Source organism: Pagrus pagrus (assembly GCF_965226575.1).
Source record: "Pagrus pagrus genome assembly, chromosome: 14".
In the NCBI taxonomy this organism is placed as follows: domain Eukaryota; kingdom Metazoa; phylum Chordata; class Actinopteri; order Spariformes; family Sparidae; genus Pagrus; species Pagrus pagrus.
Genome location: NC_140198.1, coordinates 13,735,190 through 13,751,029, shown reverse-complemented (window position 1 = coordinate 13,751,029; position 15,840 = coordinate 13,735,190). Strand labels below are relative to the sequence as shown.

General features: G+C 43.0%; 1 protein-coding gene across 2 annotated transcripts in view; it reads right to left on the bottom strand.

Annotated features, from left to right (window-relative positions):
- Positions 1–10,726: 10,726 nt before the first annotated feature.
- Positions 10,727–15,840, bottom strand: part of flrt1a (fibronectin leucine rich transmembrane protein 1a) — a 44,306-nt gene continuing 39,192 nt past the window's right edge. For both annotated transcript variants that reach the window (XM_084373965.1, XM_084373964.1), the window contains exon 3: positions 10,727–15,005. In XM_084373965.1, the coding sequence (XP_084230091.1) occupies positions 12,871–14,928 (2,058 nt within the window). In that variant the 5' untranslated portion in view covers positions 14,929–15,005 and the 3' untranslated portion in view covers positions 10,727–12,870. The remainder of the gene's footprint in view (positions 15,006–15,840) is intronic.

Here is a 15,840-nt window from a genome sequence, read left to right as displayed (position 1 = left end):
GGCCTCCCAACCTTTGCACATGCCTCTATTTAATTTTGGAGCCTGTAACCCAATAAAAGACTGAGAGGTCTGGAGCACTTAGACTGTCCTCGTCACTGAGCTCGGCGAGGACAGTAAGAGATAGAACATAAAACATCACTGCCGCTGCACGAGAGACATGTCTCAACTCAGGTTGAGAATATAGCGTGCGTATACAGTGTATTTGGGCACGTGCTTTACTTGTGCTAACAAATGGAGCATTTCTGCATAAAATAACTACAAGAATAAAAATGAATGGCTAACTGTATGTACTGGATGCTTTTTATGTGACTGTCAGACTCTCTCTCTCGCACTCACTTGCTTTAAGTGTACACAAACACACATCTGCGGACAAAGAAAAGACACTAGCATTTTCTAAGGAATAATTTATTTGACAGATGCCTGCTCTATATAGTGTACTGCTCTGAGAAGCGCGTTTTCCCTGCAGGGAATCCTCCAAAGTTTCTATTAATCGGCTAAAATGTGTTATATTCCACCTGGGATTCACCCCCTAGCAGTCTTATTATTGGTCCTTCCTGACGTTTAAGGCTGAAAACATTTCCATACACATCTTCAGCCAATTAGGAAGAAACCCCAGCATGGCTTTATTCAAATCCAAAGTGCATATAATGACCACACAGGTCCGAAGTTCAATTACCCAGAGAGGAAGTAAAGATGCTAGCTCTGCATGTAATAATGCATGTAATTTTGCCTCTGTCCTTTCTGTGAAATGAAGAGAAGGGGACAGCACAATAGCAGCCCAGATCAGACGAAGTGGAGCTTCAACCGTGAAGACAGAGAGAGTATGCAGCCCAAGGATCAAGTGCTCTGAAAGGGAGTGAAGCTGTGCAGAGGATGAAGGTACCCTCCCCATCTCAGCACTCAGCTGTTATTGGTCCTCTGGATGGCCTGCAATCACCATTAAAATCTCACAGGGCCCCGCTTTATGAGACAGTAAATTAAATTGACACTCCCCAATGTGAGATCCTCGGTGAGTACGAGATAAAGCTCCCCTGAAGATCTAATGATGGACCAGGAAATGTTGGAAACCTTGTGGAAGGTGTCACAGAGCGGGCTCCACCCCGACTGTGATTGATTGTTAACAGAACAGAAGGTGAATAAAACACAATAACAACTGTTCGGTGAGACACTTTGATGGTGCAGCAGGGTATCATCAGTAAATCTCTGACCACTGTCATCTGGTCAAGATTCAAGATGAATTCAATTGTCATTAAGCAACACAAGATTGTATGATAATTAAGTCAGAAAACTACACTACTCATGGTGAAGTGTTGAGTCCCATAGCCTGAGGAAAGAAGCTGCTCTGTAGTTTGGCGGTATGGCGACGGATACTTCTGTATCTTTTGCCAGATGGCAGCAGGGTGAACAGGCCGTGGCTGGAGTGGGTGTAATCTTTTAGTATTGTTCGGGCTCCGTGCCCAAACTTCAGCTCACCGATATCACAGATGCTCGCTACATGGGTACGCCCACCAATGATCAGTTCATTGAGGTTATTATAACGAGACTAAGGCTCCATCAACATGTACACAGGCATTTTTGGAAACATGGTTTTGAAACAGAAACGACCTCCGCCCAGACCAGCGTTTCAGCAACATTTCAGAAATAATCTCCGCCCATACTAACTCACCTGAAAATGCACATTACATGGCCACTCGCGTGCACTAGGCATGTGCATGATGATGTGAGCAGGAAGTAGATTGTATACTCCGTGGCTGGTCGCTTTAGTTACAGAAAACACTGTGAACGAGGCAGGGGTATGTGAGAATCAATTTATCTATCCGTCTAGGCATAAACACTGAAAACGGGGCTTCTGAATATCATCAAAACACATAGAAAAAGCTTTGTTTTAAGAAATACCTGTGTACATGTGGACTGGGCCTAGTAACTAGTTAAGACCTGGTATTAACATCAACCTGAGTGATCCATGTACAGGTGGACAGCTCTAAGTCACTCAGCTCACATCTAGCTTTAACATGCGTGATTTTAAGATGATTGAATTTTTGACTTGAAGATGGCTCATCATTAAAAGTCAAGGGATTACCACTACAATCATTATGGCAATCCTTCTGACAGTTATTGAAAGATTTCACTCAAAGCCACAAATGTGAACCACATGGTGTCACCGCATGAAATGTCAGGGGATCACAAGAAGGATTCATCCTCTGGAGACCATGAATGACAATAAAAACCTTCATGGTAATTCATACACTGTGTATGTTTCCATCCATAAAGCCGTGATGTTTGAATTTCAGTGTTTCACACTTGAGATGCACTCACATGTGTGCGCACGGAAAGCACACAGGATGTGCTGAAGCCCACCAAAAAGAACACTAGTTTTCTATCTGCTGCTGTGTTAGCGTTAAATAGGACAGATGAATCACGTTTTGTATCTCTGTGCCTAGCAGCTGAGCACTAACCTTGAGAGCCTCTTATCTCGCAAGTGTACCAGTCGAAAAGCCGATCACTGCTTCCAAAGAATGATCTGTGTATCACAAAAACACTAAATTAAAAACCTATCTCCCTTTAAAATTGGCTTCAAAATGTTTTAGTTTGTCTCACTTTTCACTGAGACAGGCAGATGGTCAACATTTTCAGAGATGTCTTATTTAGCAGTTGCTCATGCCGTGTACTGACTCACTCTCTTGAAACCTGTGTGCTTGATAAAATCAGACCTGCTATCAGCCCACTGCTGGCTGTTTCTGCCTCTGAAACATTGCTGACTAACAGTTTGAGCCCATTTTAGCAGATCCGTCACCGTTACTCATGACCGAAAAGGAAGAACAGTGATGGATCCTATTGATCCACTGCTGTTAAACCTCTGGGGACAGGGGCTGAATGCAGATCTTTGATAGCTATGATCTGTGAACTCTCTGGTCTGTTGTAACGTCCAGCAGCTGTCTGAGAGCTACAGAGCCATCTGTGGTATCTGATTCAGCTGCACTTAGATTGCACTTGACCTTTCAATGTCAAAGCCAAGTCAACAAACACTAAAGACATCTGTCATAATAAAACCATGTCCACTTGTTTAGATGTTAAATGTCCCCCACATCCTCTGCTCCTTCGCGACTGTGGAGTCAACGCCAAGTTGTTTAGCGCAGTCGATGACAATGATTTGATCCGTGTAATGGATACGTTCAGTCAGTGTGAAGGGAGATGAACCATTAAAGTGATGTGTCAGTATCACCTACCTTTGAGGTGTTTGATCAGAATGGCTTTGTCAACAATATCAGAGCGCCGCTCAAGTCTCAAATGATTAAACGCGAACACTGCACTCGATCTGTCGTGGAGAGAAAATAACTCTTGATGTTAAGATGAGGAGTCACTGTGAATTTGTCATAACAATTTCTCTGACTCATGGCCTGGTAACAGCTTATCCACTGAGATTTCTCAAAGATGAAACTGTGGAAAGACAAACCAACCGGAGAGCAATGAGACAGAGCAGAGTTAGATCGCACTGAACAGGACGGTTTTCAAAAGTGGGCCAGTGGCTCAAGAGTTGTTCTTCATTTACTAATTCAAATGAAGAACTTTAATCGAGGGTCTTAAGACAGAGGGTGTCGTTCAGTGTATACATTGTAAAGCTACAATATGATTGTGATGTTGGGCTATATAAATAACTACTGATTTGATTGGTTGTTGTGGTCTGTCTCGGAAAGTACTGATATAATCATCCAGATTTAAAGTTGTTTTATTGTTTCCTTTTAATGAGGGTGATGCGTTCTGCCTGCAGCTGTGTGGACCGCAGGAGCTTCCTGAAAAAAGAAAAATTGAAACAGACTCAACTTTTGGAGAAATGCAGCCTGACGTCACGTTGCAGTGGCCAACCACGAAAGGTGGCGACCAGACTAGCCGTACGAATGACTAAAACCACAGTGTAAGGTATGTGCCATGTGTATTCTCATCCCTAGAGCAATGCTGCTAGCATGGCTGCAAACTGACAGCTTTAAAGAGTTTTATCAGTGCTAAACTTTGAGCGCTGAATAAAGAATAATAAAAGAATAATAAAACCTGTGTTTTGGACAAAAGGAGCGCATCCTGAACAAAATTAACTTTTCCTTCCATCCCACAGCACATATTTTAATCACATAGCAACGAGACATCCTTTCTACAAAACATTTATTTTTCCCTTCAGTAGGCTGTCCAACAAAGGAAGGGTGTGATCACTCAGAGGCAGCCGTTTACAGCTACACACAAATGAAATACGATTAGACAAAACGATTCTTTCCTGGTAACAGCCGAGTAGGCTTGCAATTTTTATTTATTTTTTATTTTTTTACTCAAAATTCGTTTTTAAAAACCTGTCTGACTGATAACTGAAATTACAATCACATGCTGGATTGGCAGTGTGAAGATTTGATGATAACACTGATGAGCACAATCTGCCCAGAAAGACATTCCAGCACCAGCGTTTTTTGTGCTCTCTATTTTTTCGTATCCAGACCAAGTTTGAGCATAGAAAACACACACAAACACACACATACACACACACACCACCTGTCCACAAAGACGGTCCAAGCTGCACAAATACAGCCAGCATGCACATAAGCTTTTCTTAATGGTATTAGTTTTTATTAAATGACTCCTGTGGAATGTATTTACTATCTGAGCCCATCCAGAACAACTGCGTCAGTAATATCCCCCTGATCTAATTGTAAAACAGCAAGGCTAAATTGGTTTACAAAATGTAATTTTATTCCAGTCTGGAGCAGCACCTCAGTAATTTGAGCCACATCACGGTGATTACTACCACTTCAGAATAAATAGCGCACTTCATACAGATGTCAGGGTGCCTACAGTAGATTTGTGCTGCACACATTTTTCTTTGGTTATACTCTACTTCAAACCACTGTCTGAGAAAATCTCTCCCACCTACACACAAACACTGTCTCCATTATTTCTCTCCTACATTAACTCATCAGAAAAAAGAATGCAAGGTGCCAACTGTACAGTTTGTCTACAGTGCTTTTTCATCCCTAACATAGTTAAAATACTTTTTTAACATTTTTAATCCTTTAGAAAGATAGATAAACATTAGCTAGCTAGACACATGCTAACATTAGGCCGCTCTTTTTTTACACCCGTATGTACCTGTATTGAATGACAGAGCTGCCAAAATGAAAGTGTCTTTCGAAAGCGAGCAGTAAAGCTTTAAATCACAAATCAGACAGAAGGGTGACTGGTTCTACTATTATGTGTATATGCAGAGCTTTTTAGGTAGCCAGATGGGCTAGCTGACAGGCTAACCTCGCTAGTTGAAAAATCCTACGTGACTATGTAAATGATCAAAAATATTAAATACACTTTGTACAAAAACGAACTGTGAAAAGCTAGCATGTGGCTAGCTAACATTGCTAACAACGAATAACGAACAGTAAACTATTATCAATGTATACAACGCAAACTTTGAAAAGTGAAGTAATTGGCTAAAAGAGATCATTTCATTCTGTTAGTCCCTTCCATCTGAGCAGCTGTGGTTTTACTTTTTTAACAACACATCAAATTTCACAAGAGCAGCGCTGTGGTTCCAATATACAGCACTGAGGTTCGTGCCACAGTCACACCGGTGAGCTCCAGCTAACAAGCTCAGCCACGTCTCTTTGGGACAGGGATTATGTCTGGCTCCCAATCTGCAGTTGTGTCCTTGTTTGTACATCCCAGGGCCGTTAGTGCATTGTTTGGTGTCAAGAGTGAGATGGCAGTCCAAGAAAGAAATGATTCAGGCTTTCTTGTGCTGTCGACGAGACAGGACTTTACTTCTGTAGCACAACACAATCAGCTTGATGCGGGGTGTACCGAATGTTCTCTGGCTTTGTATCTTTTATGTACCTCTCTGTGCAATCACCTACTGAGATACAGATGGTATTTTTGAGACCGTGGACTGTTTTCTCTGTTTGTACCGCAGGGCTTTGAGTTCTTCGATTGGATTGTGTGACTACAGATGAAACAACAAGAGGAAGAAAAGGTCTTAAACTGATATTCAGTAATGAGTTGCAGCTACTTCTTTGAGGTCTAGGATAAGTCCATTGTGACTTCTCAGAAAAGAAAACTTAATAATGTCTTTGGGATTTACCCTGCAGGGTGCCACCAATATAGTTTGTCTCTACTTTTAGCAATTGTGTTGTGAATGTGGCCAGTGCAGTCTCCTCAGGATCTTTAGGGATCAGACAAGGCGTTCCTTCCAAAAATTCATGCTGCATTATATTACGCTTATCCAAGATGATCAGTGTGCCAGCTTATCAACCCTTAACTGTTGAAATCTTGGAAAAACATTATTAAACCATCTGTGTTAGAAACCATGCAAGCCCATCTGCTGCGAGACTCCGAAACAACTTGCACTGCCAACATCTTCCCGATCTCTTTCTCTGCAATATCCGTCCTTTGGCCTCATTTCCAATATTGTATTTCACGTATTTCATTCTTTCTTGCTGCACAATGAGATTTACAGGGGGCGGTATTAAATCGTCCTGAAGGGAGGCAAGAAATAGGTTACTGCCCACCATCCAGGCCACAGTTATTTGAGCTGTGATCCGACTGACCATGACAATAGGATACTCTTTCATCCCTGTTAGCACAAAAGGTGCTTGAGACGAGGAGTTTACTGTCAAGCACTATCAGAGACATATGTCCTGCTGGCAGTGAGGCTTATCATATTATCATGAGGCCATAGAGGGATTTCCTTCAGTCAAAGGATGCATTTGGCAAAGAATGATCTTTCCTGACCATCTTTCCTGATGCAATTCCAGTATACGTACTCCACATCTTCACACTAAGGCTCAATCCCATTCCCAATTTTTACCCCTGCCCCTCAATTTGTGCCCCCTTGTCGCTCAGAACAGAGTTACAATGGGTAGTGGTTGAAATCTCCCCGTATAAAATGGGACAGCCCTTCAAGACCCTTATAAGTTATCAGTTGTGACCGGCCATTTTCTTCAGCTGTGTTGACTTTTCTTACATTAATGTGGCAATCCTGATATTATAAATAACAAACAATGCACTCAACTCACTTATATAGCTTCAGTACTGGGTGCTGAATTCCTCTTGTAGTGCATAAACAAAAGAAAAATAAAGGCACTCCCATCAAACTGTTCATTCTTGCTACACGGATGTTTGGGCAAGATGCCCTTCTTCAGCGTGTATTCTGGCAAAATTGTGATATTTTCTTTTATCACATTGTCATTTACCATTTATCTGATTGAGGAGCTTTAACACTTGCATTTAACTCACAAATTCCCCCTGTCGATCAAGTCTTTAAATAAAAAACATCACTGCTTCATTATCTGGCCACTAGCGGTGCTTTTAGGCTAACATTAGCAACCTGTGCTCCTAGCCTGACAGTGTGCACTGATATTAGAGGAGCAGTACCTAGTGCAGCTACTGGACTTTTTTTAGCTTGAGGGCCATGTAGCCCTATCACTTTGGGCTTCCCCTCTATCCCAACAAGAATCAGGACAACCTACCCCTAGTCTTGAAGCAAAGTGCTAAATGGCAGGGGTGTATTGAGATATGGCCTAATAGTTGGCTGTAATGCCACTGATTTCTGATTGAAGCATCTTAATCTCCAAGGTGACCTTGCTCTCCAGAAGCATCTATGACTATGACTATTCTTGCTCTTAAGTTGGTTCTCCACCAATTTAACATTGCACTCCAATTGTGGGATTCACAAAGGACAGTTAAACAAATAACAGGATGAAAATAGATGCAGGAAGATAACGTCCTTTGTAATCCACGTGTTCTTGTTTCTTGTCAACACTTGGCGCCTTCATTACTGACCAAATTGATTCATGTGCTTTTTAATTTTAACAAATTTTTCTTCAACCTTATCTGGTCAAAGCCAAAGGAGGTGCTGGAGAAGTTAAGATTTAATGAGGTGCTTTTTAATGTTTTGCTCCTTCCTGGCTTTTCACTCAGAGTCTCAGAGGTACGTGTAAAATTTCTATCACCCTTAAAATTAATTAACTTGTGTTGGGTTGACTCAGAGCTCCGGTATTTTGAGGTGAGGATAATCCAGTTGACTTCTGCATGGGAAATTCAGCTGTTCGCAGTACTTTACAACAGCAGTTACAACACCACACTCTAATGAGCATAGACGGAAAAAGAACAGTGTTTCAGTTTCAGCTCTGTGGTAATCAAATGTGCGATGACAAGTTGCGTTAAAGACGGAAAACAACACAAAACCAAACAGCGGTAGCATGGTAACAAACGGAGGCTGTCTTCCTTTGGAGTTTCTTCATTTTGTACCTCAAGTTAACAGTTGGTGGTTGTCTTGAGTGCGTAATCAGTCCAACATTCAGTATAATACCACTGTTCAGACCGCAGACGTTAGGAATAAGCTCTCCTCTAACACAGCCAAACACAACAGCACTGTGGAAACACAAAGGCTGCCAGTTGGATTCTAAATTACTACTCAATCAATTTTCACTGTTTACAAGCAAAGGAGTTAAATGTGAGGCGTTGCTTCTGTGTCCACAGCTTGTAATAATGTAATCAACAAATTTAACTCTTTTTTTCTTTTTTGGGAGGGTACCACTTTCACAACAAGTTAGAGGGCGGATCTGTTTTCTCGGGAACATTTCTTAATCCGTTCTTCAGCGCTGAATTGAAATTTTGACAAGACATCTGCAAGGATTTGTATGTTGGTTTAATGAAAGATTAACTTAATACCTGAAAGAAAGTCCTGGCTTGCTGACCAGTTTAACCTCTCACCTTGCTGCAGTGATGTAGATGTGTACTTAGGGGTGTGTCAGTACAATGTGACATCAGTCCCCTTAGTGACGCTGGATGTGGTTAGAAGTGACACAGACTTGAAATTTCATGCTTTTAAAGCCTGGTGTTACCCTTAAAGGATTCAGGGGCAGAAATTGAATATAACATTTAAATTATGTTTTCATAAGTGTATAATCACCAGAAACATAGTTTTGTTTTCATTAGGATAAGGGTTCTGTTGCACTGCCATGTTTCTACAGTAGACCAGAACAGACAAACCAGACACAGGCTGTACAGTGGCCATCTGGGCAGGGTGAGACGAGGGGTGATCAGTTGGTTGCACTCTGTGACCACATCACTAGATGCCACTAAATCCTACGAAGTGACCCTTTAAAAACCAGCATTAGCGATGTGTGATACTACTGATTTCCTTTCTGATCCAATACCAAGTAAAATCCAGGCTGGTAACACTAATACCAATACGGTAGTGATACTTTGTACAAAAGCTTAATAAAATGGCATTTCACCTTTTTTTTCCCTTTCCTTCAGTGTTTTATATAGGCTCTTGTGCATGTAAAACACCTTGAACGTTAAAAAGGTCAAAGTCCACACAAACAGAACAGGTTCTCAGTAAGAAGCTCCCCTCTACCACAGAAAAAACTGCTCCTGAAATACCTCGTCAGTAGTCCCGCCTTTAAGTCCATGACTTTGTGACATCACACTATGTCACCAAGTCATACATTTGCATAATTTATATGCTGGCGGCTAGTCTGGCACGTAAGAATTAATTTTGAACAGATGCTCTGTTGTTGTTAGTGGTGCAGGGTCAGACATGTGTGAGCTAACCAATCAGAGCAGACTGTAGGGGAGGGGGTCCTTAAAGAGACAGGAGCTAAAACAGAGGGGGGATACAGTGCTTCAACACTGGACAGTATGTGAAATCTGATGTGTTTTTTGAGCAGGAAAGCATAATAGCATATATAAACATAAATATTATTATTATTTGGGTCTTTTAAGACCTTTTTTTGATATGACAGCGATTTGGAATTGAACCAAGGCCACACCCTCACTCTCTGTACCTGGATAAAGCTTCCCAGTGCCAAAAGACTCAGCGAATAAAGTCTGTTCAGCCCTAGCAGCACTTTTCTTCTCCCCTTCTTCAGACCGCTGCTGAATTACCTCATCATATTCTTTGTTGTGATTAAATCTCTGATGCTTAACAAGGTTTGTGGTGCTGCCACAGAACTTCATAGTTCCACCACACACATCACAAACAGCGTTGTTGTTCTGACAACTGAAAAAGCTCCACACATGTCTGCATTTGTGGTCAGCCATCTACATTGTCAACTTCCTGACAGTGGCACTGTACTACATAGAGCCATAGTTTGCATATGTTTATGACAGGTAGAAGGAGAAGTACTCCCTATCAAGTGGGTACTATTTAGACTAGATCCTACTGTATCCCTGTTGAAGAGAAAAACAAATTAACCCAAATTATTGAGTTTAGATATCAATCTTTTAATGTGAAAATCAATACTAGGACAGAAATGTTTTGATTTGTAAGTATCAATATTTCCACATCGATCTGCACACCATTGGCAAGCATCATTCAGTCTTTCAAGTGGTTGTGTCAGAAGTGTATCCTGCTGTAGCCCAGGCACATACCTCAACTTCACTGAATTTTCAACCCAGCACAGGCAGATTACTCTATTTCATCTTAAGTATCTCGATGAAATGTTCATTTGGAGTTGGAGCCTGGTGACTCCATCTGAGCTAGTTCCAAGTGTCTGGCCTCAGGAAGTAGTCTGCACTGTTTATCCCAGAGCTACTCAGGACGTTCGTCAGGTGAAAACAATATACTGTATAGGTCTTTTGCTTGAAAGCTGGTTTCTTGGGATGGATTTTATCCCCCATTCCAATACCTCTATGAGTTATAAAAATACTCTCCTCCGGCATGAGGTGAAATGAGAGGTTGCAGTAATAACAAGATTATAAAATTTTTTATTGATCCCCTCTGAAGATGAATTCATAAAGCAAATTCCACACATATCTCAGGTTCACATAATTTTTTTTACGCAAAGTTATGGCACCATTACTTTCTATAATTTCACCAGAAAAAATATTCATGTGGCTGTGGCCATGGTTTTATTTATACAAATGATGAGGAAGTACGTGTCTTGAATCAACCCACTGTAAAACAGTAATTACACTATATCAACATTCCCCAAAACAGAATTAACCAGGCCAGTAAGATGTTGTTTGTTTAAGCCAGTGATTTTGGGTGCAAGATAAAATATACATTCCACTGACTTATTGTCTGCAGCCAGTGTAAAATTCTAGCGGGCAGAACAGTCAAGGAAGCACGATTGGTTTCCCCTTTGGAAGCAACACAGTGGTAAACAACTGATGGACAATATTAAACCCAAGGGGAGAAGCTGAGTATGACAAACAGATTTATGCATGGGTGAACTCCACCGTGCCAGAGCCATCAATTCTGTATCTTTCTCGGTGCCTGGAGATGTTTCTCTACCCTCCGTCTACCCGCGCCTGTCATTACATTTATCCCTGCTCTCTGCTAAGTGCTAATACATTTACACTTTTAGTGCTGCTCAGTAATAAAAGAGGTGGAATGAGTTGAGGCCCTTTACCATTTCTAAAACAAACATCAATGAACTCACCTCACTGAGTAGTCACACCACCCCCAAACTCCCCCACAAGTCCATCCACCCTCCCACAGCTTGGCTGCTGCTCCACAGTGCAGGTCAACAGTGTTGCGGTTTGAGTCTCCTCGGTTTCACTCACAGTTCTCGCCCCCCACTTTGAGGTTCACTAACAAGAGTCTGCCTCACACAGGAGGTTCCACATTGGTATTTTGTCCAGTCTGGATTCTCTGTGAACGCCGTCATCGCTTTAAGATTGTGGAGGAAACACAAAAGTTACCAACTGAAGTCACACGTTTAGCACACAAATGGGAGAAGAGGGATTGAGGTTGGTCTCTTCTGTCTCAGTCGACTGACATGCTAGTCTTTGGGTGGGGTCTAATTTTTCCGGATGACATTTTATAAACAGTCTCACTCAAGAATTCACTCTGCTTCATTTAAGAAAACATGAACCTGGAGACAGCCATCGGGATATTTTCTTCACTTCTCGTATTTTGTTGTTTAGATGAAACAAATCCTTCATCAAAGCTGGGATTCAGCAGTAATGACAAAAATGAGGGTGAAAATAAGACAAAAAGCAATTTTAGCAGAGACAGAAAACATCACATAAGGAACAAAATAAATAAATAAAGGGAGCTGTGCAGGATTTGATCACTAAACAAACCACTGATAAAAATAGCAAAGCATTTTTCAAACACAGCCCAGTCGGTATCGAAGTAAATTATCTACACACTTGTGCTGCATCTCGTCTGATGCAACACTACAATACTGATCTCAGGTGAATGATCTCGAGAGGTATAACCAAGGCCGACCTGCCCTGATAAGATCTTCACCCTGCCGACTACTGAATAAGGTAATAACAAGCCTACTTTAAGACATGTGGTTATTGGGTCGTTTGAAATAGAACAATTCACAGCTTTACAAAGCCCTTTCCTTGGATAGCTGGTAGGGCACATCAATATAGTTGAGGCATTTGGAACAATGAGTTGAAAAGACTACATACTGTGTATGACCGGTGAGCAGGAATACAAAAAGATGTCAGTTTCTTATTATTTCTAAATCCATTTTGAATTGACTGCTGTGGCTCCTGTGTGTGAAAGAGGAACTCTACCTGCACCTACGCTAAGTTTGACCTTTCTGCAGTGTATACATTCTTTGCTTACATGTCACAGGGAAAGAGCAGAAAAGAAAACATACACAGGCCATTACTAAGATGGTGAAGAAACAGTCAGCTGTGCATTTACACCTGGGGCACTGGCTGCTGCTTTCTGCAGTGAACTGTTCCCACATGGTTTCAGTTCCACTTAATCACATACAGTACTTTCAGTGCAGTGAACAGCAGGTCATTTGGAATGGGAGACCAGAAGAAGAAGGCACAGAGGGGTGCTTCAGAAGTGTCCATGCGAAGGGAAATTGTGCATCTATACAGTTTACCAACAACACTGTGAACAGGATCTGGTACAGTACATCATGTGTAACAGTAGTCTATATCTGGGATTCCTCCTTCTCTATAACCACGGTTGGTGCCATGTCCTGCATTGGAAACATGGTTGGCACCTTTGTACAGGCCAGTGCCATTAGAGGGGAATATGGTATGAATGATGTAATCCTCTCGTAGGGGTTTAGGCTGCATTGGTTGGCAAGCCGCCATAGGCGTCATCTGGAAGCCCGGACCACGGATCTCCAAGATAGTATTGTCCTTCTTGGTGCCTGACTCGATATAATCATCATAGTTCTTGCTTTTTCGGGAGCTGCTGCGGGTATAGTGGTCACGGGGACACAAATGCCCAGTCCTATGTCCATACCAACAGAAGACGCAAAAAATGAGAGCCAAAGATACAATGGCAGAAGCCCCACCAATAATTCCTGCCAAGGGCAACACTGTCATCTGCTGTGAGTCTTCCTTCTCCTCCTCCTCCAACGGGCTGAGGTCTGACGTTTCAGCTTTTGCACACACCAGAGCTTCATCAGAGTCAGCATCTCCAGAAATTGGTCCTTTGCTTTCTGAACTGGTAGGGAGGGGCACCATGCAGATGATGTAGCTGGAGCGTGGTTGCAGAGAAGTAAGCAAGTATTCTCGGCGGTCACCCCGGACCAGAGTCTCTGTGATTGATCCCATGGCGTTCCCGGTACCTAGTCGGAGCCAGCTCAGCCGGAAGGAGGAGCTGGGTTGGGCCACGCTCCAGGTAACACGGACACTGTTGTGAGAGAGGGGCTTCACGTTGAGGGCCAGGCTCTTCCCCACACCGCTGCTGCTCAGAGTGTAGTCTAAACCAGAGTCAGGAAGTCCCAGGCCAGGTCGCTTTGAGCGGAGGGTGAAGAGAGAGCCCTGTGGAGGGGTTTGAGTGGTAGAGCTATCGACCCCACCTCCACCCACTTTGTCTCTGGTCCCCCCTGTCCTCACCACCTCACATTCCTCCATCTCGCTTGTGAGGTCTGTCAAAGCCATGTCTCTCACTCTGTCAGGCCCATGGCAGGTTAGACCTCTCACAGTGATGGAGTTACCGCGGCCATGCAGCCAGTCATACAGCCAGCGCAGATTGCAGCCACAGTGCCAAGGATTGCCTCGCACCAGCAGCTGACCGAGGCTGTCCAGGTCTTTGAACAGTCCCCTCGGCAGGGTGGTCAGGTTGTTCCCTGACAGGTCCAGCCTCTGCAGCCGGCGCATGCCATCCAAGGAACCACGTGGCATATGAGTCAGGGCATTGTCCTGTAGAGACAGGCGCTGCAGATGGGCGCTGGGCAGGTTGACAGGTGGGGTCTGGAGAGAGTTGCGGACTAAGGACAACTCAGTCAAGTTGGAAAGGCGGGAGAATGTGTCATCAGCAATGCGCTGGTTTGCCAGAAGGTTCCCATCCAGGACAAGACATCGAAGTGAGGCTAGGCCTCGGAAGGCATGGGTCGGGATTGTGGAGATTCGGTTGTCATCCAGACGGAGTTCTTCCAGTGAGGCAGGGAGTCCTGAGGGGATACTAGACAGGTGATTGCGTGAAAGGAAAAGTAGGCGCAACCGTGGATTGTCAGCAAAGGCCTGGTCCTCAATACTGACAGTGGAAATAGAATTGTCATCCAAGTGGAGCTTCTCTAACAAGGGCATCCGAGCCAGTGCGCTACGAGGAATAGTGCGTATGTTGTTGTCTTGCAAATGCAGTTCACGGACGGATGGTGGCAGGTGCAGGGGGAATTCATCCAATTCATTGTCATAGAGGTAGACCACACGGACGGCAAGGTGGTGCTCTAAGGAGGTGGGCAAACCCGGGTTGTTTATCTGGTTATTCTGAAGGTAGAGGACAGATGCCGTAGGAGGCAGTGAAGGGATGGAGCTCAGGCCGCGATCGTTACAGTAGATAAAGTCCTCATCGCACCTGCATACAGATGGGCATATCATGTCCCTGTCTCCGATGTACCCTTGTATCGTGGCTGCAGCAAACTGAAGCATGCCCGCACGTAGTGTCAGGCAAAGAAACAGCAGAAAGAGCCGAGCCCGCAGTTTAGCCACACCTACAGGTGCCATTATGGTGAACATTAGCACTGTCTCTCTTTTCCAGGTCTGTGTGTAATCCTCAAATTGCTGCGGTGGGCTGCAATCCTGTGACCTCCACCCTGAGAAAGAAAGAGAAAATCACAGTCAGCACTGATGCACAAATGACTTAGTTAATGGTCACATGTTATGAGACAACCCAGGTGATTTCAGTGAAATTTAATGAGCTCAGTTTCACACTTTACTTGTACTGTCTTGTGTCTATTATGCAGTGATCTAGGAACATGCTACAATTATCATCAGGAAGAAGTGCACACATGGATTAATCTGTGAGAATCCCAATCACAGCCTCTTAAATTCTCCATCAATTCCAAGCTAACGAGACACAAAGACTACTGCGCGATTACAGTCATCCAAGATTGGAGACAGTTATAAGACTAAACTTCAGTGTGTCCTGTACTGAATGTTCAAAGCAGAGTGAATATTTAGTCTTAAAGCCACTCTGGAATTGACAAATCCAATCCTACACTTAGAATTAAGCCTTGTGAAGTCTTGAGAATATTCTCCACCTATAAATTATTTAAGAGATCTTGAGAGGCTCCATAACTCCTTCAGGAGTTGCCAGCAGATGGCTGCATTAGCCAGACAGAGCTGAAGATACTTTTCATTATCAAGAAGGAACATTGTTTACAAAGAACATGTTTCAGCTCAGAGAAAGCGTCTTCAAGAGCAACATTTTCATCAGGCAGCCAAGATGGCACTGGCCACGATAAAACTTCATAAAAATTTCTATTTCATGTCTTGTTAAGGTTGAACCGAATGCATAGTAATGGAAAGATGTCATCTGCAGCAGAATTAACTATTTGTAGTCAGCACAACTGTGCTGCAGGAGTCTACATACTCAGAACTTGATTGGCATCACAATTAGCTGTTTATACTGATTAAGCGTCGGATGTC